The 27,562-nt window shown below is 46.5% G+C and overlaps 1 protein-coding gene and 1 non-coding gene across 2 annotated transcripts in view; both read left to right on the forward strand.

Moving 5' to 3' along the window:
• Positions 1 to 18,880: 18,880 nt before the first annotated feature.
• Positions 18,881 to 18,953, forward strand: TRNAV-AAC (transfer RNA valine (anticodon AAC)). Its single transcript has one exon. It is a non-coding gene; the product is annotated as a tRNA-Val (tRNA).
• A 250-nt stretch (positions 18,954 to 19,203) lies between these two features.
• Positions 19,204 to 27,562, forward strand: part of MYNN (myoneurin) — a 31,104-nt gene continuing 22,745 nt past the window's right edge. Inside the window, exons 1-2 of the mRNA XM_073626162.1 lie at positions 19,204 to 19,278; positions 25,028 to 25,318. Coding sequence (XP_073482263.1) covers positions 25,053 to 25,318 — 266 coding nt within the window. The 5' untranslated portion in view covers positions 19,204 to 19,278; positions 25,028 to 25,052. The remainder of the gene's footprint in view (positions 19,279 to 25,027; positions 25,319 to 27,562) is intronic.

The following is a 27,562-nucleotide window of genomic DNA, read 5'->3' on the forward strand; positions in this document are numbered from 1 at the left end:
GGGTGCTTCGGTAGACCAACCCTTTAGCCAAAAGGGTCCTACACATGTGTACTAGCACAAGTGCAAGGCGAGACGCCTGGTGAATAGAATCCTTTATAGCATCTATGGCAAAACATAATGCTTTTGGTAAATCGGCCAACTCACTGGCCTGTTGTGCAGGGAGCTCGTTAAGGGTCTGTGTGAACTGGTCTTTTAAGGACTGACAGATGCCTATAGCTGCAATTGCAGGCTGAGCAACAGTACCTGCTAAAGAAAAAGAGGATTTTAACAGGAAATCCAACTTTTTATCTGTTGGATCCTTTAGCATTTGTGCATTGTCCACTGGACAAGTTAAACTTTGTCACACTGGAAATCGCAGCATCTACTGCTGGAACTTTCCATTTTTTTGTGAATTTTTCCTCCATAGGATAGAGAAGTGAGAATCTCTTTGGAGGGAGAAAATGCTTATCCAGATGATCCCATTCGGTATAAATAAGCTTCTCTAGTAATGTGTGAACTGGAAACGCATGCACTGGTTGTGAGGGTTTCAAAGGAACCCAAAGAAGAAACCAGACTTTCAGCTGACTGTTAGGGGTAGCATGAAAGTGGAGCGAACCATATCCGTAAGGATTTGTACCTCAGATTGTGAAGCTGAAACTTCAACCGTTTCCTCCGCAGAGGAGTAATCTGTTTGTTTTTCCCGATCGTTTGAGGGTAATAGCTCATCCTGTCCCCACTGTTCCCCTGGTAAGGGGTTTGGAGTGGGAGAGAGGGATCTAGCAAGCTTCTTGTCCCCTTTAATGGAGGATGCGATTAAAGCCGCTAATCTTCCTTCTAAGCCCTGCAGGGCAGAGAAAAGCTGAGTTAGACTTACCGGTAACTCCTTTTCTGAGAGTCTTCCAGGACAGCCCATGGAGACCTTGGGCTCCTCCTACCAGGACAGGAAACACGTTACCCCCATCAGATAAAAGGGCGGTCCTCCAGGCCCATGTCAGTCTTCTCAAGAACCGTAGGACCCTGCAAAACATATGCATAATACACATAACTTCAGACAAAACCGGGTGGGAATCCGGCTGTCCTGGAAGACTTTCAGAAAAGGAGTTACCGGTAAGTCTAACTCAGCTTTTCGCCAAGCGTCTTCCAGGACAGCCCATGAGACGATGAGCCAGAACTTAGTCTAGGGAGGGACAACTGCCTGAAGGACCTTACGACCAAACGCCTGCTCCTGAGCTGATAGGAGATCCAGGCGATAATGTTTAATGAAGGTCGAGTAACTGGACCACGTGGCAGCCCTGCAAATTTGTTCCGGTGAGGCACCAGCCCTCTCAGCCCAAGACGTAGACAAGGCTCTAGTGGAGTGCGCAGTAACAAAAGGTGTAGGAACCTCCCTACTTTTGTAAGCTTCAGAGATGGCTTGCTTTATCCATCTAGCCAATGTGGCTTTAGATGCACTATTCCCCTTGTGAACTCCAGAAAAGAGAACAAATAAGGCATCAGTTTTCCTAAAGGTCTTGGTGACCTTAAGATAGACTAAAAGAATCCTTCTTACGTCCAAAAAACGAAATTTTCTTTCTAGGTCCCCCTGTGGCGAACTACAAAAGGTTGGTGGTACAATGTCCTGAGATCGGTGGAATGTACTGGCCACCTTGGGCAAAAAAACCTGGATCGGTTCATAAAACCACTCGATCCTCAAAAATCGTGAGAAAGGGCTCCCTTACTGATAGGGCCTGCAACTCACTTACCCTACGAGCTGAGGTAACAGCTATAAGAAAGTCTTTAATGTAAGTAACTTAACGGAAATACTTTCCAGAGGCTCAAACGGAAATTCTACCAGAGCTTGAGTACTAGGGACAAATCCCAAGTTGGACAACTTCTGACCACTACTGGTCTGGCCCTAGAGATAGATTTGAAAAATCTGGCTATAGTGGAATTTTCCAGGAGCGAAAACTGGAGGAACACACTAATAGCTGCCGCCTGTACCTTTAAGGTACTCACTGAAAGACCTTTGTCGACACCCTCTTGGAAAAATTCCAAAATAGATGGGAATATCATGAGTTAATCTTTCATTTTCAGATAACCATGCGTTAAACCTTTTCCAAACTTTGGAATATATGGCTCTAGTAACCAGCTTCCTACAATTAATGAGAGTCTTGACTACCTTGTCAGAGAACCCCTGGGCGCTCAGTATCTTTTCTTTAGATACCAGGCCATCAAATTTAACCGCTTCAGCCCCGGAAAATGTTACCCCCTTCCTGACCAGAGAGTTTTTTGCGATTCGGCACTGCGTCGCTTTAACTGACAATTGCACGGTCGTGCGACGTGGCTCCCAAACAAAATTGACGTCCTTTTTTTCCCCACAAATAGAGCTTTCTTTGTGGTATTTGATCGCCTCTGATTTTTATTTTTTGTGCTATAAACAAAATAAGATAAGAGTGACAATTTTGAAAAAAAAAAAAAATAAATATTTTTTTTTACATTTTGCTATAATAAATATCCCCCAAAAATATATTAAAAAAAATCATTTTTTTTTCCCTCAGTTTAGGCCGATCATATTCTACATATTTTTGGGGAAAAAAAAAAAATAAAATCCATTCGCAATAAGCGTTTGATTGGTTTGCGCAAAAGTTATAGTGTTTACTAAATAGGGGATAGTTTTATGCCATTTTTATTAATATTTATTTTTTATACTAGTAATTTTTATTACTAGTACAGCGATTTTTATTGTGACTGCGACGTTATGGCGGACATTTTTGTGACCAGTCATTCATACAGAGATCAGCGCGATTAAAAATGCACCGATTACTGTGTAAATGACACTGGCAGTGAAGGGGTTAACCACTAGGGGGCGGGGAGGGGTTAAGTATGTCCTAGGGGAGTGATTACTAACTGTAGGGGGATGGGCTAGTAGTGTCATTACTCTGATCACTGCTCCCGATGACAGGGAGCTGTGATCAGTGACACTTGTCACTAGGCAGAACGGGGAGATGCTGTTTACATCAGCATCTCCCCGTTCGTCCTCCGTGAGGCGATCGCAGGTATTCCCGTGGCAATCGAGTCCGCGGGACCGGACTCACGGAGCTCCCGGGCGGCGCGCACACAATGGCACAGCGGGTAATTCAAATGGACGTACCTGTAAGTCCATTTGCCCAGCCGTGCCATTCTGCCGACGTACATCAGCGTGCGCCAGTTGGGAACCGGTTAAGGAAACCACCTGAGGGTGTGATACTGGACCCTGCAATAATAAGTCTTCTCTTTTCGGAAGACTCCGGAGGCTCTGAAACCAGAGACTGTAGCAGGGAAAACCATGGCCTCTTGGGCCAAAATGGGGCAATTAGAATGAGATCCGTCTCCTCTAGCAGAAACTTCCGGAGGACTTCTGGAATCAGTCCGATTGGCGGGAAGGCATAACATAGGCCTGGAGGCCACGGGTTTGCCAGAGCGTCGATCCCCAAGGCTTCTTCTGCTGGGTTCATGGAAAAGAATATCTTGCGGTTGTTTTGGTTTGTGAACAAATCCACTACGGGATAACCCCATCTCCTGGTGAGGTCTGCAGACTTCGGGATGAAGGGACCAGTTGTCTCGGTCTATCCTGTGACGGCTGAGATAATCTGCCAGGCAATTGTTTGTCCCCTTCAGGTGTACAGCCGAAATTGAAGCTAGATTCCCCTCTGCCCATGAAAGGATGTCCTGGGCAACGGACGGAAGCATCCGGCTTCTCATGCCTCCCTGCGTGTTGATGTATGCGACTGTCACGATATTGTCTGACAGAATTTGGAGGTTGTGACCCTTGAGCTCCATCTGAAAAGACTGCAGGGCTCTCTTGACTGCTAGCAGCTCTCTTTGATTGGATGAGGCCCTTGCCTCCTTTGAGGACCACTCTCCCTGTGCTACTGCATTGCTGAGGTGGGCCCCCCCATCTACAGGAACTCGCTTCCGTGGTAATTCTTTGGGATATGGGAAAGGACCATGGGAGACCTGTTAGGTGCTGGCCAGTTCACCACCACAGGCTTCTATTTATCCTGGCGGGAAGCCAGATCCTTGACTCCAGGGACCTTACATCCCCGTCCCAGTTTCTTAATAGAAACATTTGTAACGGACGCTGATGGAGTCTCGCCCATGGTGCTGCGGGAAAACATGAGGTCAGAAGACCCACTGCCCTCGACACCTGTCTCAGAGAGACCGACTGGTTGGTCTGCAATGCTGACATAGTCTGGAACACTATGGTAATCTTCTCCTGAGGAAGAAAAACTCTTTGGTTCACTGAGCAAAAATCGTAACCCAGATAAGTTACTTTCTGGGCCGGGATTAAGGACGATTTTTGTTTGTTTATCAACCAGCCTAGGGACTGTAAGAAGTCCTGTACAGCCTGGAGATCCTCCAACAGCCTCTGATATGATTTTGCCACTATCAGGAGGTCGTCCAAGTAAGGGATAACAGTGATCGCCTTTAACCTCAGTGGAGCCAGCGCTTCCCCCAACACTTTCGTAAAGATGCGTGGGGCTGAGGAAAGACCAAAAGGGAGGGCTTGAAATTGAAAATGTCAGATCCCCATACTAGTCTTCACTTCCAATCTCAAAAACTTTTGGAAGGCTGGATGGATAGGGATGTGAAGATAGGCATCCCTTAAGTCCAACGTGGCCATAAAGCAGTTTGGGTATAGTAGGTTTTTGATAGTAAAAACCGTCTCCATCCGGAAATGTTTGTATCTGATGGACTTGTTTAAAGTCCGGTGATTCAGGATAAGTTGAAACTTTCCCGACGGCCTTTTGACCACTAATACATGGGGATAGAATTCCTTGCCCTGCACTGACTGTGGAACAGGAATCAGGACTTTTTGATCCAAAAAGTCTCCGATCTGGAGACCCAGAGCCCTCGCTTTCTCTCGATCTTGTGGAGGAAAGGTGACCAACAATCGTTCTGATGGTTGGTGAACAAACTCCAGCCTGTACCCATTGGTCACTAGGTCCAGGATGAAGGGGCTCAAAAGTGACTGCTGCCCACTGTGGGATGGAGGCCCTCAATCTTCCTCCCACCAGGGAACAAGTCACTGTGGCTTGGTGGGTTGTTGAGGAGGGCACTCCCCCTTTGCCTCTGCCTTTGTGCCCAGTCCAGTGTTTTTTCGGCCTGCTGTCCTTTTCTCTAGGACTCTGCTGCCTGCCTTGGCCACGAAAAGTTTTTTCTGGCTGTCGGGATTCTCTTTTTCTCTGGAAACGCCTTTTTCTTATCAGCCGTGCATTCCAGTGCCTCCTGCAGTCCTGGGCCAAATAAATGATCGCCTGTTAAGGGAAGCCCACAAAGGCATAATTTGGAGGCTGGGTCCCCTGACCAGGTTTTAAGCCAGAGGCTTCTCCTGGCCGAGTTCACTAAAGCCAAAGTCCTGGCCAACATTCTTACCGACTCTGCAGAAGAATCCGCCAAAAAACCTACTGCCTGAAAGAGGAGGAGGAAAAAGACTTCAAAATCTGCTCTCTCGAGGTACCCGCTGACAGATATGACTGAACCTGAGTCAAACAAACCTCCAGATTTCTGGCCACACAAGTGGAGGCCAGAGCTGGTTTCAGGTTCCCAACCGCAGAGTCCCAGGCTCTGTGGAGAAGGATATCACCTCTCTTGTCCATCGGATCCTTAAGCGTACCCATATCATCGAACGCTAGGTCTGAGTTTTTTTAAACCTTTGAAAGAGGTGCGTCCAGCTTTGGTTTCTTATTCCATGGCTGCGCAGTGTCCTCATCAAAAGGGAACCTTCTTTTTAGGTTACTAGAGAAGAATGGTTTTCTCTCCGGGTTATCCCATTCCAGTTTAATAGTATCAACAAATGAACTATGGACTGGAAAAACTCTAGGTTTTTTTTCTTATGCAATCCTTTATACACATGATAGTGTTTGGATAACTGAACCTCCTCCTCTTTCAATTCAAGGGTGGTATAGATAGCTTTAAACAAGTCATCCACATTTTCTACAGATAACTTAAATCTCGAGCCTCAAGTGGATTCTCTATCCCTGGGCTCTATATCTGACCCGGATTCTTCTGGAGAAGAACGGGTAGATCTGACCTCAGCCTCACTGGTCTTCACTCTCTGCCTGCTGCGGAGTGTTGACTGAAGTGCTCTGTGTGGACGGACCCTCTGCTGGGGTCTAGAACTTGTCAATAAGCGTTCTAAAGGAACTAAATGTGGACGCAAGCTCGTCCCCTAACAGAGGTTAGCATCTTCTGACAAGAGGCAACCGAGTCATTCTTTACAAGGCCATCTATACAGCTGCGACAAACGGCTTTGCTCCATGAGGAGCTCAACTTGTTTGCGCACACCGCACATTTTTTTTTTTTTTTTTTTTGGGTGGTTGCGCTTGAGTCTTGTCCTGGGTCTTGGTCTGTAAGACAAAAAGATATGTGACCCAAAATGAGACTCACAGCCACCCCGAACCAACATGTGCAGGAGGGAGGAAAATGTGTCCCCTTAACCCACTACTACAGAGAGGGGAGGGGGAGGGAACACTTACAGGGAAAGCAAGAGAGTGACATAACACTTCAGGCTTACCTGTGAGGTGCTGGTGTTGGGTGCATTGACTGCCTGTGTAGGAACTGCAGATTGATCCATCTTGCCCCTTTCTGGCTTTCCACAGCCTGGCTGCTTTTACCAGACACCAGCGGCCAGTGTCTCCTGTTCGCGCCGTTTAAGGAGACTGGAACCGGCGTTTCCAGTGCCCGGCGATGACGTCATATGCCCCGGAAGTGACCTGCTCTCAGCACTTCCTGTGGGCCAGCTTGGAGTGCAGAAGCTCCGCCCCTACTCGAGCGGCGCAGCTTCCTGCTTCTCCTCACACAACTAGCCACGCTGCCTGTGAGGAAAGGATACCGCTGCTTTCAATAAGAAAAGCGCTATGGGAGCTGACACCATGCCGGTCCTGGCCCTCTCCAGGCACTGAGAGGCAGGAGACGGCAGCACAGCTAACCTCTCCAGCGGAGTGCTACTTCTGGCAGAGGAGAGGTTAGTGACATGCCCCAAATAGCCCTACAGAGCCCCTGCTCATGAGACCTAGGGACCAGGAACATGTTATCCCCTGTCCAGAGGAAACACAAATAACTGACATGGGCCTAGAGGACCGCCCTTTTATCTGGTGGGGGGTAACGTGTTTTCTGTCCTGGTAGGAGGAGCCCAAGGTCTCATGGACTGTCCTGGAAGACGCTTGGAGAAAAATGCATCTTCAGTCACATATACAGGGGCTGAAGTGGGAGAAGCAGTTGCACCACCAATTGCTTCCAATGACTCACCCTGGCTTGCCATGTCAGGTATCTCTGGAGAGGATGACAATGTGGAGGCATGTCTGGAGTTCCCAGCACCTGGGGGTGGTTTTGGTGCCTTAAGTAGTAAGCCTTGAAGCCATAGTACAAAGCACAGGTACTCTAACTGTTCTATTTACTTGAACAATAGTAGGAAAAACAGTGGTAGCATAGAATTATCTAATGCTAAACAATAAGTTTTTTCCTGTAATGCAAATGCCTGTGTAAACCCCTCACGTGCACCAGCGCTTCTGTGTCCTGTGGCAGCCTTGCTTCAGCTGCTCTGATAGACACTGTCTGTTTCCCAGAGTATCAGCTTTAGCGCCCTTTCACACTGGGGCGGTTTGCAGGCGCTAATAATAGCGCCTGCAAACCGACCCAAAACAGACGCTGCTGTCTCTCCAGTGTGAAAGCCCTGAGGGCTTTCACACTGGAGCGGTGCGCTAGCAGGACGGGGAGAAAAAAAAAAGTCCTGCTAGCAGCATCTTCGGAGCGGTGAAGGAGCAGAGTGTATACCGCTCCTGCCCATTGAAATCAATCGTGGTTTTTAACCCTCCCAATAGCAGCACTTTACCGCCAACGCCGCCCCCGTGTGAAAGGGCCCTTAAGCTTTTTCAGGTGCGAGTCTGATTGTCTATGCGCCACACCCTTTCCTGTGCTTTAGTAAGAGTCACCTCAGAGGAGAGGCGGGGGAGAGGGTTTACACAGCTTTTCAGATTTATGCTGTTTAAACATAACATGTATCCCTATCCACTCAGTTTCCCCATTTAGGAGGAGAGGAGACCCCCCCCCCAGCTGCTGAGACACAAGCTGTATTAGCACAGATTTAAACAGGGTCTATACACTTACTCCATCTAGAGGAGTTTTAAGGCATTTTACAATATAATTGAAAGAAAGAAAAGTCAAAGGTGGAATTTACAGTTCCTATGCTTTCCTCTTACCTTTTCCTCGCTGCAGGATACTGCTGTAAACAGTCAGATCCAAACTTCACCCATCATGGCGGGCAGCGTGTTTAAACTCTCAAAGACTGGGGCCCTTTAAATAGGGGTTCCACTCATTTGGACCATGTATAGCACCCCTCAGGAAAGCTTTAGGTAATGTAGCAAGACCAAAAAGTGTCCTGGTTCCTAGGGTCCAGCCCTCAAAGAGGAGCGTTACAGGCAAAACCTTGTTTTTCTATGTGAGGCCCGGGTACCATCCTGGAGCCGCAGTGGTAGGATGGATCCAGTTGTGGAGGCTTTTTAAATCCAGCATGGATCCCTCCTGGAGCTCCACAGAGCACATCTTCGCTTGTGACAACACTGGCGAAAAAAACTGACTCCTGGAAGGAGGAGGGGTTATATAGGGGAGTCAACTTCCTGTATTGGGTGTGCCAGTGTCAACACCTGAAGGTAGCTATAACCCACTAAGTAAATACTTAAGGCTCTGTGTCCTATGATGTACGATAAAGAAATAACTTATTTGCAAAATTTTATTACAAAAAAAAAAAAAAAAAAAGCGTTTTCTTTTTTCACTTATGTCGCAAAAAATAAAAACCCAGTGCTGATTAAATACCACCAAAAGAAAGAGCTATTTGTGTGAAAAAAAAAAGAACCAGTTACACTTACCGGTAACTGTGTTTCTGGGAAGTCTTCCAGGACGGCACCCTGAGAGATGACTGGTCCACCTGACAGGAAACACAATCAATCAAGAGGTTAAAGGCCCCCGCCCCTCCCGATGCTCCTCAGTTGTGACAAAGTATTGACCCACACCAGTGCACGAGAGTGAAAAACATAACCACCACCACACTCTAAATATTACATGTTTTCCTAAATAGAACGGGTGGGAAGTAGGCCTGCCGTCCTGGAAGACTTCCCAGAAACACCATTACCGGTAAGTGTAACTGGTTCTTTTCTCAAGTCGTCTTCCAGGACGGCACCCTGAGAGAAGAGCAAGTAGCTCAGGCCTACCTTTAGGGCGGGACCACCGCTTGCAGGACCTTCCTGCCAAATGCCAGGTCCTGAGGAGATAGTAACTCCACTCTATAATGCCTCAGGAACGTGTTCTGGCTTGACCATGTAGCGGCTCTACATATCTGCTCCACCGAAGCTCCGGCCCTTTCCGCCCAGGAGGTTGCCAGAGATCGCGTGGAATGCACTCTAAGATTTCTAGGAGCTGCTTTACCTGACTGCTCATAGGCTAACGAAATGGTATGTTTAATCCATCTAGCTATAGAAGCCTTGGATGCCTGTTGGCCCTTCTTTTGGCCAGAAAAATTAACTAAAAGATGGCTGGGCCTTCTGAATTCCTTAACCCTTTCTAGGTAGGATAATAAACAGCGTCTGACGTCCAGACAATGAAAAGAAACTTCCCCTTCACTTTTGGGGTTACTACAAAAGGAAGGCAGCACCACTTCTTGAGTCCTATGGAACTTTGATGCTACCTTAGGGAGGTACAGGGGGTCCTGCCTAAGTATAACCCTGTCCTCGAATAAAGAAAAAAATGGTTCTTTAATAGAAAAAGCCTGAATGTCACCTACTCTCCTAGCTGAGGTGATTGCTAGTAAAAAGGCTAATTTAAAGGTCAGGATCCTAAGGGGGATCTGATCTATCGGTTCAAATGGGGCCTTTGTTAACCCCTCTAGTACTAGTGTAAGGTCCCAAGGAGGACACCTGGACATTTGAACAGGGGACAACCTCTCCCTGACCAAGAGAAATCTCTTGATCAGGGGGTGTAATGCCAAACGTTTCTCAAGGAAACAGGACAAGGCTGAAACCTGCACCTTAAGTGTCTTGGTTGCCAAACCTAGATCTGCTCCATCCTGGAGAAATTCTAAGATAGCAGGGATCTCTCTTTGAGAAGTCCCTCTCTCCTGGCACCAGCGAGAGAAAATCGCCCAGGTCTTGGCGTAAATACGCCTTGTGACTGGCTTCCTACTAAGGAGCAGTGTATCCACTACTCTGTCTGACAGCCCCTTCTCCCGCAGGTTCTGCCTTTCAAGAGCCAGGCCGTCAGCTTGAAGAAGCTGGGGTCTGGGTGGCGGACAGGACCCTGAAGGAGAAGATCGCCCCGGACCAGGAGGTGAAGCGGTGGGGCTATGGACCAACCCTGCAGGGTTGGAAACCAGGCTCTCTTGGGCCACCAAGGGGCTATTAGAATCAACTTGCTTTTCGAGAGGAACAGTTTTTGAAGGACCCTCGGAATTAGTCCCAGAGGGGGAAAGGCATAGGAGAGTCGGAAGTCCCAGACCTGTGCCAACGCGTCTATCCCCTCTGAGCCTCTCTCTCGAGCAAGGGAAAAGAATCTCTTTACCCTTCTGCTCTTCCTGCGGGCAAAGAGATCCATCTCTGGAACGCCGAATTGCCGACTTACCAGGGAAAAGACCTCTGGATTCAGTTCCCATTCCCCCTGCAGAATCAGCTGGCGACAGGTAGTCTGCCTCTACATTTAATGTCCCCTTTATGTGGACTGCGGAGATGGAAGGAACCCGACTTTCCGCCCAGGACAGGATCTCTGCAGATAGGGATAGGAGTGCTGTAGATCTGGTACCCCCCTGATGATTCAGGAACGTCACTGCCGTGGCATTGTTTGACAAGACCTGCAGCTCCTGGCCCCTGATCCTTCCCTCGAAAGCCTTTAGTGCTTCTCCTATGGCCAACAGCTCTCGAAAGTTGGAGGAGGCCCTTCTCTGTTCTGAATTCCAGGACCCCTGAGCTATTAGTTCCTCTAGGTGGGCTCCCCACCCCCAGGAACTTGCGTCTGTAGTTAACCTGAGAGGCTGAAGTTGGCTCCAAAAGGAGGCCCCCTTGAAGAAGGAGGCACCAGTGAAGGGAGTTCTTTACTTCTACCGGAATGGCTCTCTCTATGTCCAGAGAGTCTCTTCTTCTGTCCCAAGAGGATAGAAGGAAGTGCTGGAGGGGCCTGGAGTGTAGCTGTGCCCAAGGAACTGCTGGGATAGCTGACGTCATTAGACCCAGAACTCTCATGATACCTCTGTAGGAGATGGTGCTTGCCTGTAACAGCGACCTGACCGCTGATATGAGGCCCTCTACCTTGCCCTGAGGTAGAATTAACTTTTGTTCTGAGGAGTCCACCAGGAAACCTAGATACAACTTTGTCTGAGCAGGAGTCAGTGAGGACTTTTCCCTTCTGACAATCCATCCCAGGTCTTCTAAAGGTCTGCATTACTCTGGATAGATCCAGAAGTAGTTGATCCCGACTTAGACTGTAAATCAAAATGTCGTCCAGGTAGGGAATCAATGCCACTTCCTGGAGGTGCAAAAAAGCCACCACCTCGGCCATGACCTTTGTGAAGACTCTCGGACTGGATGCCAGTCCAAAGGGGAGGGCTGTGAACTGCCAGTGTTGCACTCCCTCTGGAGAGGCGATCGCAAATCTCAGTAAGCTTTGATGGCCCTGAAAAATGGGAACATGAAGTTAGGCGTCTTTTAAATCCAAGGTCACCATAAACACTTCTTTGAGGAGATGTCTCCTGAGGGAATAGACACTCTCCATGCGGAACTTCTTGTAACGAAGAAAAACATTGAGGTTCCTTAGATTTATAATAAGACGATACCTTCCTGAGGGTTTTGGTATCACGAAAATGTGTGAATAAAACCCCTGACCCTGCTGGTCCACTGGAACAGGTATTATAACCTCCTGACTGGCCAGCTCTCTTATATTCTGAAGGATTCCTACCACCTTGCAGGGATCCCTGGGAAGGCAGGTCAAGAGAAACTTGGGGGGTGGAGGGGAGAGAAATTCCAATCTGTAACCCTCTCTTATGATCCGAAGTACATAGGGGCTTTGGGTGATCCTTTCCCACTGAGAGGCAAAGTGGGAAAGTCTGCCCCCTACCGGAAAGTCATTTGGGGGTCTTGTCAACTGACTTCTGGCTGGAAAAGAGAACGCCAGTTTTTTGTTTGTCTTTTCCTGCGCCCCAACATCTATTAGGGGAGACCTTTTTCTCGGAGAAGCGATTCCTTGCCTGGGGGCCACGAAAAAAAACGCTTCCTCTCTCTCCTAGGTTTAGTAGGAAATTTTTTCCCCTTCTCGGTAGATCTGGCTAGAGCCTGATCTAGGCCAGTACCAAAAAGGAGCGTCCCTTCAAAAGGGAGACCACATAGATGGGTCTTGGATGAGCTATCCCCATCCCAGGTTTTAACCAAAAGGGCTCGCCTGGCTGAGTTTAGTAAGGCACCTGTCTTAGCGGTTGTACGCACTGTCTCAACCGCAGCATCTGCTAAATATGCGACAGCATTCCCTATGACCTCCAGAGAATCCAGGACCTCCTTGGATTTTGAGGTTCGGGATACGTGGTCCATTAATTTACAGACCCACGTGTCGGCATTCCTCGCGATGCAAGCTGAGGCCAATGCGGGGCTCATAGCCGCAGCACTAGCTTCCCAGGCTCTGCGTAAAATGGTTTCAGCCCTGCGATCCATTTGATCCTTTAAGTTACCGGTATCTTCAAAGGAAAGATCTGACTGCTTAGAGACCTGTGCTAAGGAGGCGTCTAGTCTAGGAGTTTTGAAAAACTTTTCCTCATTCTCCTCAGAGAAGGGGCATCTACGCTTCCAGGTTTTATATTTCAGAAGCCTTCTTTCTGGTTCTTTCCATTCCCTTAAGATTACTTCCTTAAGGGCGGAATGTACCGGAAGGACCCTGGCCTGAGGTTTAATCAAGCCTCTATACATCCTATCCTGAGCGGACACCTGTGCAGCAGGCTCCTGAATCTCTTCTGAGGCATAAATAGCTTTCAGAAGATCTTCCATGTCGTCGGCAGAAAATATATGTCTGCTAGACCTGGATTCCTCCCTCCCATCCTCCTCTTGGCTGTCCACCACCCCTTCATCAGAAAACTCCTGATTAGGAACTTCTAAATCACACTCTTCCTCTGAATCGTGGGGGGAGTGGATACTTCAGTACCTCCGCCCGATACCTCCTAGAGGAGGCGGAGCTCTCCTGGGAAGAGGCATCCTTACTAGAGTGAGCCTCTGAATCCCTAGGCTTAAGGGTGGCCTGAAAAGACTTTAAGGTGGACAGCATCTCAGTTTGCACAGTAAGAAATTCCTTCATTATCTGAGATGTCTCCTTCCCTGTCAACTTCTGTATGCATTTAAAACAGAAGGGCTTTGGATGTTCTGGGGGTAGCCTGTCATTACAGTTCCCACATCGTTTAGAGCGGGTGGAGGATTTCACAGGACGGCTGGCAACCTCACGGGCAATAGCATCGTCCCCTGAAAAAAAAAAAAACACACCGGTCAGACTCACCCCCTGTGATCTCTTCCATGGCCGCAGACCCTGCAGGTCTCTCCTTCTCATGTTCCATGCTACTTCCAATCTCTCCCTGGAGGTGCTGCATAGAGGAACGCAGAGGAGACATGGGCGCCTGTTCCCTGTGGCTTTTTATATCCTCTGTATGCTGGCTGCAACTCGCCACCGCCATCTTGCCGAAGACAGGAAGTGATACTGGACCTGAGGTCACTTCCTGCTGCAGCCCTTCCCACTCCCTCCTCTTAGAGGAGGAAGTGATGTAATTTCCTGATCTTCAGGAAAATGGTGCTAAGCTACACTCAGCAAGGTCCCTGGAAGAAAAGCTCTCCAGGTAGAGCTTCTTGCCGCGCGACCTCCCGTGAACGGTCGGTGGACAGGCGGACGAATGGCAGCCCTGGTCAGACCCCAGAACGGGTCCCAGACTCACCTCCTGTGGTCTTGTAGCCAGTAGAAGGAAAACCACCAACTCCTGCAACTGCGCGGCCACCGCACAGGTAAGGAAGGGCAACAGGAAATTTGGCCCCTGAAGTTCTGGGTACACCACCGCACCCAGGGTTCTTCAGCACTCGGGGGGGGCTCTTCCATGGAAAGAAGCACGGTCTGCTGCCTCTCCCCCCGGAGACACGGATTGGGAAACCCCCCAGGAAGGATGAGAACCATCCGGCCAGAGGTATCCCAGGCATTTGGTCCGGCTCCCAGGGGGAGACCACCAGCCCCAGGCTTTTAGGTCAACAGAAAAATAACAAACGGTTTCGCTGTGGGGAAACACAATCAAAAACTGAGGAGCATCGGGAGGGGCGGGGGCCTTTAACCTCGATTGATTGTGTTTCCTATCAGGTGGACCAGTCATCTCTCAGGGTGCCGTCCTGGAAGACGACTTGAGAAAAATACTAAATTTTGTTTGGGTACAGTGTTGCATGGCTGAGAAACTGTCATTCAAAGTGCGAGAGCACTGAAAGCTGAAAATTGGTCTGGGCAGGAAGGGTGTATAAGTGCCCAGTATTGAAGTAGTTAAGTGGTTTACAGACCGAAATTCATTCCTTTGATCTAAAAGAACTAAGTGTTACAACATAGCTTAGGTGGAGATAGAGAAATATTGTGAGAAACTTGGCAGGCTGCCTGTTTTTTTTTGTTTTTTTTGACAGCTGTCAGCTTGAGCAGAGAACTGTCTGCACTGTATGTATGTATGTATATACACACACTACCCCCATTCATTGAGAGCATGCAACAGATACATCAAGAAGGTATTCCTAAATTAAACCCTTCATACCCCAAGCCCTTTTCTGACACGTGTTGCTTACAAGTTAAAATCCGTATTTTTTGCTAGAAAATTACTTAGAACTCACAAATATTAAAAAATGTTTTTTTCACAGACCCTAGAGAATAAAATGGCAATCTTTGCAATATTTTATGACACGCTGTATTTGCGCAGCAGTGTTTCAAATGCTTTATTTTGGAAGAAATAGACTTTCATAAATTAACAGTAAAGTTAGCCCAATTTTTTTTGTATAATGTGAAAGATGTTCCGCTGAGTAAATTGATACCAATACCACAAATACTCCAACAGGGTGGCTATGGGCTCAACCCCAGTCGTCCCACTCAGTGAATTGTATTGGTAAACCAATCTATTAGACACCCTCTAGGGTTGACCATTCTAGTGTTCTCCGGGGGGGGAGCTATGAACAGAAACGTGCGACCATTTTCATTCACATACAAAACTGACTTAGTTTTGTATGTGAATGAAAATGGTCACACATTTCTGTCCATAGCTTGCTCTCGCCTCCCCCCCACTGGGGCTCTAGAATGGTCAACCCTAGAGGGTGTCTAATAGATTGGTTTCCCAATACAATTCATTGAGTGGGACGGCTGGGGTTGAGCCCAAATCCACCCTGTTGTTGAAGTATTTGTGGCATTTTAATCAGTAGCGGGCTCTGCCACTAGAAAATGGCCAGCCTTTTTAGGACCCAACTCTGATTTTGTTGTATATTAGATATCCAACATGTCATGCTTTAAAATTGCACACGCACGGATTGGCGACAAATTATGGTACTTAAAAATCTCCATAGGCGATACTTTAAAAATGTCTACAGGTTACCAGTTTAGAGTTAGAGGCAGTCTTATGCTAGAAAGATTGCACTTGTTCTGATGATTGCAGAGATACCTCACACGTGTGGTTTCAACAGTTTACATTTGCAGGCACAACTTATGTATCCATTAGCTTCTGTACATGAGCACGAAGGGATAGGGCTCAAAAAAAAAAAAAAAAATCCCTTATTTTAATTTTACATTGTCCCTTTAAATTATTTTTTTCAAATGATCACTTCTATTGCCGTCACAAGGAATGTAAACATCCCTTCTGATAATAGGCATGGACAGGTACTCTTTATGAAGAGATCTGGGGGTCTCTATGACCCCAAATCCCTCCTTTGCACTTGAAAGCATTCAAAACACAAAGTTTGGCTGTTTTGAATACTGTCTTTTTTTTTTTAATTTGGTGCCTTTAAGTCTTCAATAGACTGGAAGTGAAGTCATGACATCGCTTCTGGGCTACTAGATACAATCTAAGCCAATTCCAGCTTTATTCAGGTCTCCAGCCAGCTGCTGGATGTGCCGGCCAATCAGGCCTTCCGGAGCGACAGAAGAACTCAGGTAAGCTGTGGAAGGCAGTGGGGAGAATTGAAACGGGAAGTGTCCTCCCACAGCTTGTGACAACGGCTCACAAGAAAAGCCAACCATCAGCTCTAAAACCGGTACCAGGGCGATGCCTGCAGCTGCACACACATTACAACTCCTTCAAGCCAAAGGCCACAAATTTGCCTTACATCAGTGTGAAGTGGCTAAAGGACTACAAAAAAGGCACACCCTGACATAGACCCCCTCCAAAAAGGAGATTGGTAGCTCTTCTAGTGGAAGCCTCCCATTGGGGAGTTGCTGTGCTGAAGGCCATTTCAGGGTGAAGCCCAAAATCCTGAACAAGGCAGTATTTCTACAGTTAAGAAACTAGACATACTGGCAAGCCCAGGGGTAGTTGTATTTACGTAACATGCCTGCAGGAATTCAGGATATATCTGCTGCCATCATAAGTGGGTAGATAATTATCACATGACCACTGTTTGGTGACTGTTAGTGCTCACTGAAAGCGATACTAAAGCTTTGTTTTTTTATTACAGACATACTTACCTCCACTGTGCAGCTCGTTTTGCAGAGTGGCCTCGAACATCCTCTTTTGGGGTCCCTTGGCGGCTCCTCCCTGCATTAGATAACCCCCTAGGAGAAGCACTCTACCGAGGGGGTTACCTTGAGGGCGCGCTGCCGAGTCATTCATTCAGTGTCCATAGAAGTCGAATGTATGACTTGGCCCCATCCCCCAGGTCATTGGATTTGATTGACAGCAGCCGGAGCCAATGGCTGCACTGCTATCAATCCATCCAATCAGCTTTTGCTGGTATGCTCGTCCCTGGGACGAGATAAAGCGGGTAAGTAAAACAGGGGCCGGTGGGGGGGTGTCCTATCGGAAAGTCCCCTGTGTAGTGCTCAGGCGTTGAGGAGACTCCGAAAATCTCCAAACATCAACAGCTGATCGTGAGCTCTACACGGCGCATGCGCCCTTCATACCACATTCTGTCACACCCTCCCGATGCTCCAAGTTTGCAAGGGTCAATGTGCCTACAGAATACCCACAGCTGGGGTGGAGATAAGGGTGGGTACTTCAATGTTACAATATATCTTACCCCTTCACAACGTGTGCCTACACAATGCCCACAGCTGGGGCGGAGATAACGGCGGGTAGTTCAGTTTTACAATATATGTTAACCCCTTCACTACAAGGCAAACATCCACTCATTTCACAAATCCACCCCCTCAAGCATTGGGAGCGTGTGACAATGTCATTTGTGCAGGCGCGGTGTAAACCTCATGATCAGCTGTTCTTCAGAGACTTTCGGCATCTCCTTTGTCCTCCATACTGCGCAAGCGCTGCGCCATACAGGGCAGACACTATCCGATGGCAGGAAACTTCTCGTCAGAACATGGGCTGCAGCGTTACAGGTTTTTCACCTCAATGCATAAAAAAAAACCTGGAAGGTTTACAACCCCTTGAAGCACTGGGCTGTAGAGAGAGCAGACACAGCTGGCTTTGGCACACACAGGGGGATCGCAACAACATAGCCAGGATCAGCCGACAGTGCACAATAGCTATTAGCTCACACTAGAAAGTTTTCCCAAAAATAGACTACCTGATTTCTCTTTTGAATACAACCCCTCACCAGTAGGCCCCCCTCCAAGAGTGAAAGTAGCTGGCACACATCTGAGGCTCTTCATCACAACCCCCCCCCCCCCCCCCCCCCATCCATCACAATGAGACATAACGAGAGATACTAAGACAAGGCCAGCATCCACCGAGCGATAGGCTCAGAATAGGGATCCATGCAGAACCTCACTAGCCTCCAATGGATGCCTGCATAGGTCACACCTTGGGGCTCCCCCTAGCGATGAAAGGTCTCACTGCTCTGTTAAAGATGTCGGAGCCTTGCTGCAGTTCACACACCCCACAGCTCAGGGGCGGTAAACAGACAGGGAACAGCTCGGCTCACTTTCCTCTCACCTGCCACCCTCAGCCGCCTCTCCTCCTCCGCCGCAGCTCCAAAGGCTGACAGAGACGAACTCTTCGCGACTGCCCGGGGTGTTGGCAGACCGCGGCCTCATAGTTAGGAGCTGCGGACATTGAAAGCAGAGGCAGCAACCATGGCTGGGCAGGCTGGCGGGGACTGGGGAGACTACGGCTGACGTTTTTTAGTCCTGGCTTTCCATGACTCCTATGCCCGCTGAAAGTCAGCCATTAAAACAACGAGCAAGAGGAGCCGCCGTGTATTCCTCGCCTTAGGGTTAGATGGATAGAACTCTCCAGTCACCGCTAAGCGGGAGCGGGCACGGCGCTGCTTATATACTCCACATGACGTCACCGCTCCGGACGTGATTGGACGAGTTGACTGTGGCGGGAAAGTGATGAAGTAGCGAGTGTGTGCGGTGAGGGGCGCTCTTCTAGCCTGGGTAGTGATAGGAGCTTATATTACTGCACTTTGAATAAAGAAAAGCGAATATTCTATCTATTACCTGTACTTGTGATTTATGGGAAATATGTGTCCATTAAATAATACACCTCACGATATATAGAGGCTCGGGAATAAGAGCTCGGTATTAATAGACATAGGACTGGCCCCTTATCACACTGATATGTAATAATATATGGCCGCTGTCAGTGTAAAAACAACCTATGTTCCTATATGAGCGCTGTTTAGAGGGATTCGTATAGTATATTCCTGATCTATTTGTCCCGATGGGTGTCATCAGGTCCGAGCCAAGCACTGTAGTTTCCGTAGTGTAGTGGTTATCACGTTCGCCTAACACGCGAAAGGTCCCCGGTTCGAAACCGGGCGGAAACACTTTTCTTTTCACCGAGTATTCGGAGCTCTGACCACCATGGGAGCTCATTATATTACAAGTATTTCATTTTTAATGTAATTCGGTTTATTTCCATACAATTATATGATAATATATCAAAATCTTTTATTCTATGGCAATTCTAAGCAGCCGGCCGCTCTGTGTTTCTATATAACACACATACAGCGCGGAGCATTAGTTCTCGTTGTAAAATAGAAAGGAATTGATGAGTTTAGAGAAGACGTTCTGAAGGAGTTAAAGGGCCGGATGACGTCACGGGGTACGTACGGATGACGCCCGGCTACAACAATGGCTGCATAGAGAGAGGTGAGTGCGGGTAGGGATCACTCTGACCTGGTCTCCTGTCATTGTATTATTGATCAGTGTAGGGACTGTGTGATCCCATACTGAGAGCTTCATCATCACACTCACCAAAGAGTCCTCCCTGACTCCCAACTCTCCCTCTTCTAGCACAATGTTTGTGTCCCTCATCTCTGCCCTCTATCAGAGGGTTACTTCCTCATAAACACATGGATAGCTCAGTATAAGAGGGAGTTTACCCCACCCAATTAGATGGGAGAACCCTAGTGGGGGTTCCTGGCAGTAGATGCGTCCCTATTGAAAACATCAGGAGGCTGCTGGTTCCCACAGCCAATCGCATGTCATCGCTTAGCCATGTGCTTTCTGTATGAGCAGTAGGGATGGGCTCAGGATGGTAGTCCAAGCCCGCCAGGAAGCCGACAGCACACACTGCCAATCATAGGCGGTGAGTAAGGATGAGCTCTGGCGTGTTTGCACACTCCACGTGCAGAGCCCGCCAGGAAGACGGCACGGCGCTAATCACAGGCAGTGAGGCATTTTCCTGATGTGCGGCTGCAGAGATCGAAGAATGTCTCACTGCCTGTGATTAGCGCAGCTCCGTGCCGACTTCCTGGCGGGCTCTCCACGTGGTGTGTGCGAACACGCCGGAGCTCATCCTTAGCGGTGAGGCATTTCCCGGCCCACAGCTGCACATACACACGCCCTGGCTAGGCCGCTCATGATTAGCGGTGTGCAGGGATGGCTTCCTGGCGGGATTGCTCAGCTGGGTTGGGATTAGGATCCAAACACGCCTGAGCCCATCCATGATGAGCAATTACATGCAACTGGCTGCAGGAGCCAGCAGCCCCCTCATTGCTATCAATGGGGCTCCTTCCTACAGCTAATTGACGGAACACCCAGTGAGGTTTTTGCATCTAATCAGAGCGCACGTGTGTGTGCATCTTAAGGCATAGATGATACGATTTCTCTTTCCTGCAATCACAGGGAAGAAAATCTCTCAATTCACCCATCAACACATTCCGCATTGATTGGGGAATCTCTCCCACTGAGCAGTTGTGTTCTCCAAGCAGGGGGTTCCCAGCCAGGAGAACACGATTGTTGGTAGTGGCTTTAGCCACTAGCTATAATCGTATATAAAAGTCCGACAGGCTGGTTGTACCCAAGTTGATCCATCTATTGACTTGGGTACAATCAGCCTGCCCATAGATGGTTCATATCTTAGCCGGTCCCTGCTGAACCACATGGGCCATCCAATCAGGTCCACCTGTCAGTTTTGCAGGCGTACCTGATCAGAAGGTCCATGCACTCCTATGAACAGGTGGGTGAAAATGGACTTGTGTCTGTTTACACCAGTGGTTCTCAACTCCTGTCCTCAGGACCCACTGTCTGTTATGGTGACCATATGTGTTTGATAAATGATCGATTTCATTTTCAATCAATCTCATCTAATAGAAATAATCAATCTGTAGTTGAAAACCCATTCAATTGATATGCCAGACACAGGGAATTGGACATCGATAGATGAATTGGAACTGAAGGCAAAAATATGAAAAATGGTGAACAGGTAGGCTCTTCATTACAGAGTAGACATGCAATGTACAATGAGCTGAGAGTTTCAGGCTGACTGCACTCCTGCACCAGCCAATCAAAATGGCCAAAGACTGGCACCAGGAAGAACCTAAGAGAAGTTTCTGGTGAGGTACCTCCCAGGCACATGTCTGTATTTGTGCCTTTAGTTTTGCTTTAACCACTTGCTGATCATGCTATAGGCAAATGACAGCTACAGCGTAGATGGCTAGTTCTGGGAGGCCGTCGTATGATTGCGCCCACTGCAGGGCACGGATGGCGCGCTCTGTGACCACAGTGTCCTTCAGACACTGCTGATCACAGATTGGCTCTTTACTTTAATCAGCAGCTCTTTACCACGTAATCGGCTATGTCCAATCAAAACTGATCACGGATGGAAACAGAAGCCTGTTATTGGCACTCCTTATGTGAGGAAAGGAGAAGAGAGGCGATAACCGGCTTTTGTAAAAGGGGCATGTACACTGATAGTCAGGGCACTGATTATCAGTGCAGTTCCAACAGTGCCCACCAGTGCTGCCAATCTGTACCCAACAGTTCTCCCAATCAGTGCACAACAGTGCAGCCTCATCAGCGCACATCAGTGATGGAGAAAAATTACTCATTTGCTAAATTTTATAACAAAATATGAAAACTTTTTTGGGGTTTTTTTTCAAAATTTTTGGTCTTTATTCGTTTATTTAGGAAAAAAATAAACTCGGTGGTGATTAAATACCTCTAAAAGAAAGCTCTATTTGTGTGAAAAAATGATAAAAATTTAGTTTGGGTACAGTGTTGCATGACCGCGCAGTTGTCATTCAAAGTGTGACAGCGCTGAAAATTGACCTGGGCAGGAAGGGGCTGGAAGTGTCCTGTAGGCAAGTGGTTAGGATATAATCATAATGTACATTTGTCAGTTATTGATCACATCTCTTATCACTATGTATTCACATAATCCGATTGATCGAAATAGAATCAATTTTCTAAACAAAGTATCTCAGTACTGCCGATCGATGCAAAACAAATAATAATTTTCCATCCTGGCCCATCATCTCAGTTTGATAAATCAATCAGAAGATAAGTTATGGCTGTTTAATTGTTTGCAGATTCAGTTGTTTTGATAATCTTACACATCGATTGTATAATAAAATTAAAGTATGTATGGCCTCTGTTAGTCCTTATAGAGTCACTCCATCTAGTTAAGGAAGTGAGATATCACTCCCATCACTAGTGATCAAGATTCAGCAGTGTTCAGCCAATGTCAGAGGGAGATCTCACTGCATCTGACTACAGAGGGAGTGGTTGATAGGGTGCCTCTTTCACAATCCTGCTACTGGTGATTTGTCTCTAGCAGCAGAATTGCCCATCTGACATCAGGCTAGATCTTAGGTCCCATTCACGGGTCCTAAACTGCCCATGGTGTAGCAAGTATTCTGTAGTCAGGATTCAAACTGTTCTGATCAGCCTGTACAAATCAAAGACATTCCATGTCTACTCTGCAATAATAGCTTGCCTACTCGCAGTCTTGCAAAATTACTTCAGCTCCCTTTTAATCACTTCCAGAATGCACACCTGCCTGCAATGTACGAGCACTCTTTACAGGCGCATCAATGTACCTGTAGGTCGCTGGCCTTCAGGGTACAGAAGGCACGCATGCGCCCCTGCCTGCTGACTCCGGCTGTGATTGTACTCAGCAGGCGTTTGTCAGCAGGTCCAAGCCAATGATTTATAGCCGGGACCTGCTGATCAGCTGTGTCTAATCACAGCCCAGAGCCCTGTGTTGACAACACATGGCTCTGTGTAGAGGGAACAATCTCTCTGTTTCTTCTCTCTACAAAGCAGGGAGAAGAAACAGATCTTTAGTAAAAAGCAGCACAAACTATCTCTTGTTAGGCACACATTTAACACCTTGATTACCCCAGATTAACCCCTTCCCAGCCAGTGTCATTAGTAGAGTGACAGTATATAGTAGTATCACAGATCACTGTATTAGTGTCAGTGGCAGTTAGCCAGTTCCCACTCTGTGTCAGATTGTCCACCACACCATCACAGTCCCACTATAAGTGCCGGTTCACACAGAGGCGGCACGACTTGCAGGTCGCCTCAGCGAGGCGACCTGCAAACGACTTCCGAGGCGACTTGCAAAACGACTTCTGTATAGAAGTCTATGCAAGTCGCCCCAAGTCGCCCCCAAAGTAGTACAGGAACCTTTTTCTAAGTCAGAGCGACTTGCGTCGCTCCTATTAGAACGGTTCCGTAGCACAGAACGGGAGGCGACTTTTCAGGCGACTAGGTCGCCTGACAAGTCGCCCCTATGTGAACCGAGCCTCCGTCCCTGATCACTGCCATTAGTAGTATAAAAAAAAATTCAGTATATACACCATAATTTGTAGATGCTATAACTTTAATGCAAACCAATCAATATACAGTTATTGGGATTTATTTTCTACCAAAGACATGTAGTAGAAAATATTTTGGCCTAAATTTAGGAAGAAATTATAATTTTTTTTATTGGATATGTTTTGTAGCAGAAGGTAACTGCCCAGACTACATAGGGAGCGTTAGTAAGATTGTGTGGGACTTGGTGTTACCCTTATTCAGAAAGGGGTACCACTTGTATGTGGTCAATTTTTACACAAGCGTGCCACTTTTTAGTCACCTGTTTGATCATGGAATTGGCGCATGTGGCACCGTGCGATCTAATCCCATCTTAGGTTGGGGGAGAGAGCCTGCTTGAGATGTAGTAATTTGCTTGCTGTGGAGTAGAGGGATAGTAAGAATGTTTTTGTTCTGCCCTCCCTTCACGCAGACACAGCGGTCCAAATTCAGTGGGAGGGAACATGCCCCTGCCACCTTCCATGGTTTTCTCGGGCTCTCCTATCAGGGAACCTGAGAATGCAGCCGGTGGTTCCACCAGCTGACCATAGAGCTGATCGAAGACCAGAACAGCTCCAATCATCTCTATGGCCTAAGAAACTGGAAGCTACAAGCATTTCATGACTTTCGGTTTCACCGAATATCAACAGCGCCATTGGGAGAGCATCTTATCACACTGATCTTGGTGTGGTCAGATGCTTTGAGGGCAGAGGAGAGATCTAGAATCTCATAGACCCCAATTTTTTTTTAAAAAGTGTACTTGTCACTACCCATTGCTATCATAGGGGATATTTACATTCCCTGTGATAACAATAAAAATGATTTAAAAAAATAAAAATGAAAGGAGCAGTGTAAAAAAAAAAAAAAAAAAAAAAAAAAAAAAAGCACGCCTAGGTATTCGCTAAGAGGCATGGTGAGTATTTTTCAGCTCTCATTTGTTCTTGAAAATGAAAGAAAGAAAAGGAAAATGTATTTTTTTCTTTTTTTTTTTTCAATATTCAAAACTTTGTGACAAAAAAGCGAAATCTGCAAAATACTCAATATGTCTCCTGTACGCATCTATAATGCCAAAAAGTCCCACACATGTGGTATTCCCGTACTCAGGAGAAGCAGCAGAATGTATTTTGGGGTGTAATTTCACATATGCCCATGGCATGTTTGAGCAATATATCATTTAGTGACAACTTTAAAAAAAAAAATAATTGTCATTTTCCCAAAACTTGTGGCAAAATATTCCATGGACTCACCATGCCTCTCAGCAAATAACGTGTGGTGTCTTCTTTCCAAAATGGGGTCATTTGGGGGGGGGGGGTTGTACTCCCCTGCAGTTTTAGCACCTCAAGAATTGAGATGGACAGTCATAAACTAAAAGCTGCGTAGTTTGTAGACGCTTTAACTTTTGCGCAAACCAATAAATATACGCTCATTGATTTTTTTTTTTTTTTTTTTACCTGAGACAAGTGGCTGAATGCTTTTTGGCCTAAATGTATGACTAAAATTGAGTTTATTGTATTTTTTTTTTAGAAAATATATATTTGATGGGCTCCCTAACACAGCACACCACAATGCACCTCAATGTGCATGTTTCTGTACAGTTTGGTATGATGTGACGTAAGATTTTGCACACTATTTTGGTGCAACTTTAATTTATTTACCTGGTTTAAAGGAAACGTTCAGTTGGGCTTGCAATATATGACTGGAGTAATTAGATTGTAGATTACCAACATTGAAAACTTTCCTTAAAACAAGATCTGTGACCTCTACAACACACCGTACCTCCCGCTGTTTGATCTAACCTTCTGTGTGTTCTTCCTAGGTATGGCATTGCACATCCTACTGCCATGGCACAGTCCGATCACTGTCGGCACTTGCTTGATAAATTAAACAAACAAAGGGAGGCTGGCTTCCTGTGTGACTGCACCATTCTGATTGACGACTTCCAATATAAAGCACACAGAAATGTGTTGGCTTCATTTAGTGAATATTTCAAGGCCTTATTCCAGAACACTTTGAACACTACTGTACTTTTGGATCAGAAGCTAGTGACACCAGCTGGATTCCAGACAATGCTGGATTTTATTTATAGCGGTGACTTACACTTCAATAGGTGAGATAGCATTTTTATTTAATAGTCGGTGTTTACTATAATATACTCTTGTCAAAGTGCTTTAAATAAGAACTAGCCATGTTAATCCATACCAGATAATCAGATCCAGAGGCAGCTGCATGCCAATTCTCATGGTTCATGATGGAGGCATAACATACCTGCCCATTTAAAGCAGGCCTCCCCTCTTCCCCTGCAAAAATAAACAAATGCTCCTGTGCTCGAATGATTGCCATAGGGTATATTGAAGAAGAAGTAAATCTTTCGAGCAGTGTCAGCCTACCTTGGACTTTTTCATCCCGCCTCAGTCTACTGTCCAGCAGATCCTGCTGGATGAGGCCAATGATGGACAATATATATGCCAATGATATATCTGCTTGACTTTATCACTTGTTTGTGAGTACATTATTTTATTTTTAATAAATGTCAGTGTTGCAAAGGTAATGCGCAAGGCTAGTGCACCCTCTGTCCTTGTTTTCTTTTAGAGTCTCTCCTCTTCCCCTCTCTTACGAAACAGCCAGCACTATTTAAAGGTAAATAGGAAAAAAATGTGGCCTTTACCTATACCAACATGATTGTTCTGTAATATGTTGCCTTATTCCCACTGCTCCTTCCTGCATATGTTCCCAATCTCACACCGCCGATTTCTTAAAATATCGTCACCGGTGGACTTTTTTTTTTTTTCTTTTTTTTTTTTTTCGGTGGACTTCTTTTTTCTGGTTGTCTATGCCAGCTCCCTGATGATGTCTGTGCTAGATCTCACAGGTGCACAGAGCCCAAAGTCAGAGCTTTGCCCCTCCCAGTGGGCATCTGTGAGGCCAGGGCTGTGTCCCCAGTGCCTTGACATACAAGGAAGCGGGACTATAGAAAAGCTACATTAAGCAATACTTGAATAGATATGGGATTTGGTGATGTTTTATACATGTGAGTAAAGCTGGTCATAGAATATCCAATTTTCTTGTTCAATATTCTTTAGATTTACCTTGAACTATGTAGTACCAGGGCTTGCCTGATTGCATACAAATTGAAAGTGTTTTGGTTGGAGCTCCTATTATATGGTTTTGGCAAATCTAAAGGAAAGTTGTGCAAGACAATTGTATAATGTAGGGCCAGCCTAAAGCTGTATGCACAGACTTTGTGTTTGGGGGGTCCAGTCTAACGATGGCCTGGCTGCTTATAGTCTCTACCAGAAGCGTATTGGGAAAAATACAAGGCGTTTTCTGAACAGCAAATGTGCCAAGCGAGCGACTCTGTCTTAAGTGTACTAGAAGGGAAGATGCTGAAGCAGCACCTGGAATAAGACAGCACAGAGTATATGTGGCAAGGACAACTACTGTATACTGAATTTGAGAATGAGCCAATGCCTTGCAGCCAAAGTAAGTGATTTCAGATCCCACTGGTCGATGGGGTGTAGACATTACATGTCCACGAGACGACGATGAAAGCTTTAACATCTTTTAAAATGAAAAAAAAAGGATATGCGGTACATCTTACATTTTTGCAAATAATACTTAGAAATATTGTATTGCTTGTAGATTTAAAATAAAAAAATATGACAAATATATAAATGTACATGGACTGGTGGAGTTGATACTCAGTTGAACTTACTAGAAAAAAAAAACACAGGTTGATATTTGCTAATGAGATAATGTTCACTAACAACCCAAAAATGGGGACAGGAAAAGTGAAGATGCAAAGGGGGTCTGAAAAACCTTGACACATTCCTTTTGTTATGTGCACATTTAAACTGTTCGTAAAGGCCAACTAAAACTGTTCCTTCCCTGTTGTACTACCTATCCTGCATAGCCTGTAAAAATGATTACCTATAGTATCTTTTTTTTTAACTAGTCCAGACACGTGATTCAGCAGCTATGGCTCCCCCCCGTATAAGGGAGCACTCGACAATGGCTGTGAATTCCCAAAGCTGTGACATCTCCCACCGACCCCCATGGCCTATTTGTTGTCTGTGCTCTCTCCTCTCCCCTGACACAGGAGAGCCAAAGCTGCTGGATGACGTGACCAGACTGAATAAAAAAAAAAACAATAACGTTAAGTACACAGATCCCTTTTTTTTTTTTATAAATAGTATGAAGTATAGATAGGAGGAAGGGGAAGGGCATGTTTTAAGGAATAGTTATAGTTAGCCTTAACCTTTCACTGTAACCGGGTAGTGGTGGATGAGTTACTAAGATTATGGGCAGTTCTATTTGTGTTTCAAGTGTGTATTCAGCTTTTTGATGTAGTTGC

Source organism: Aquarana catesbeiana, linkage group LG04 (genome assembly GCF_042186555.1).
Source record: "Aquarana catesbeiana isolate 2022-GZ linkage group LG04, ASM4218655v1, whole genome shotgun sequence".
Lineage (NCBI taxonomy): Eukaryota > Metazoa > Chordata > Amphibia > Anura > Ranidae > Aquarana > Aquarana catesbeiana.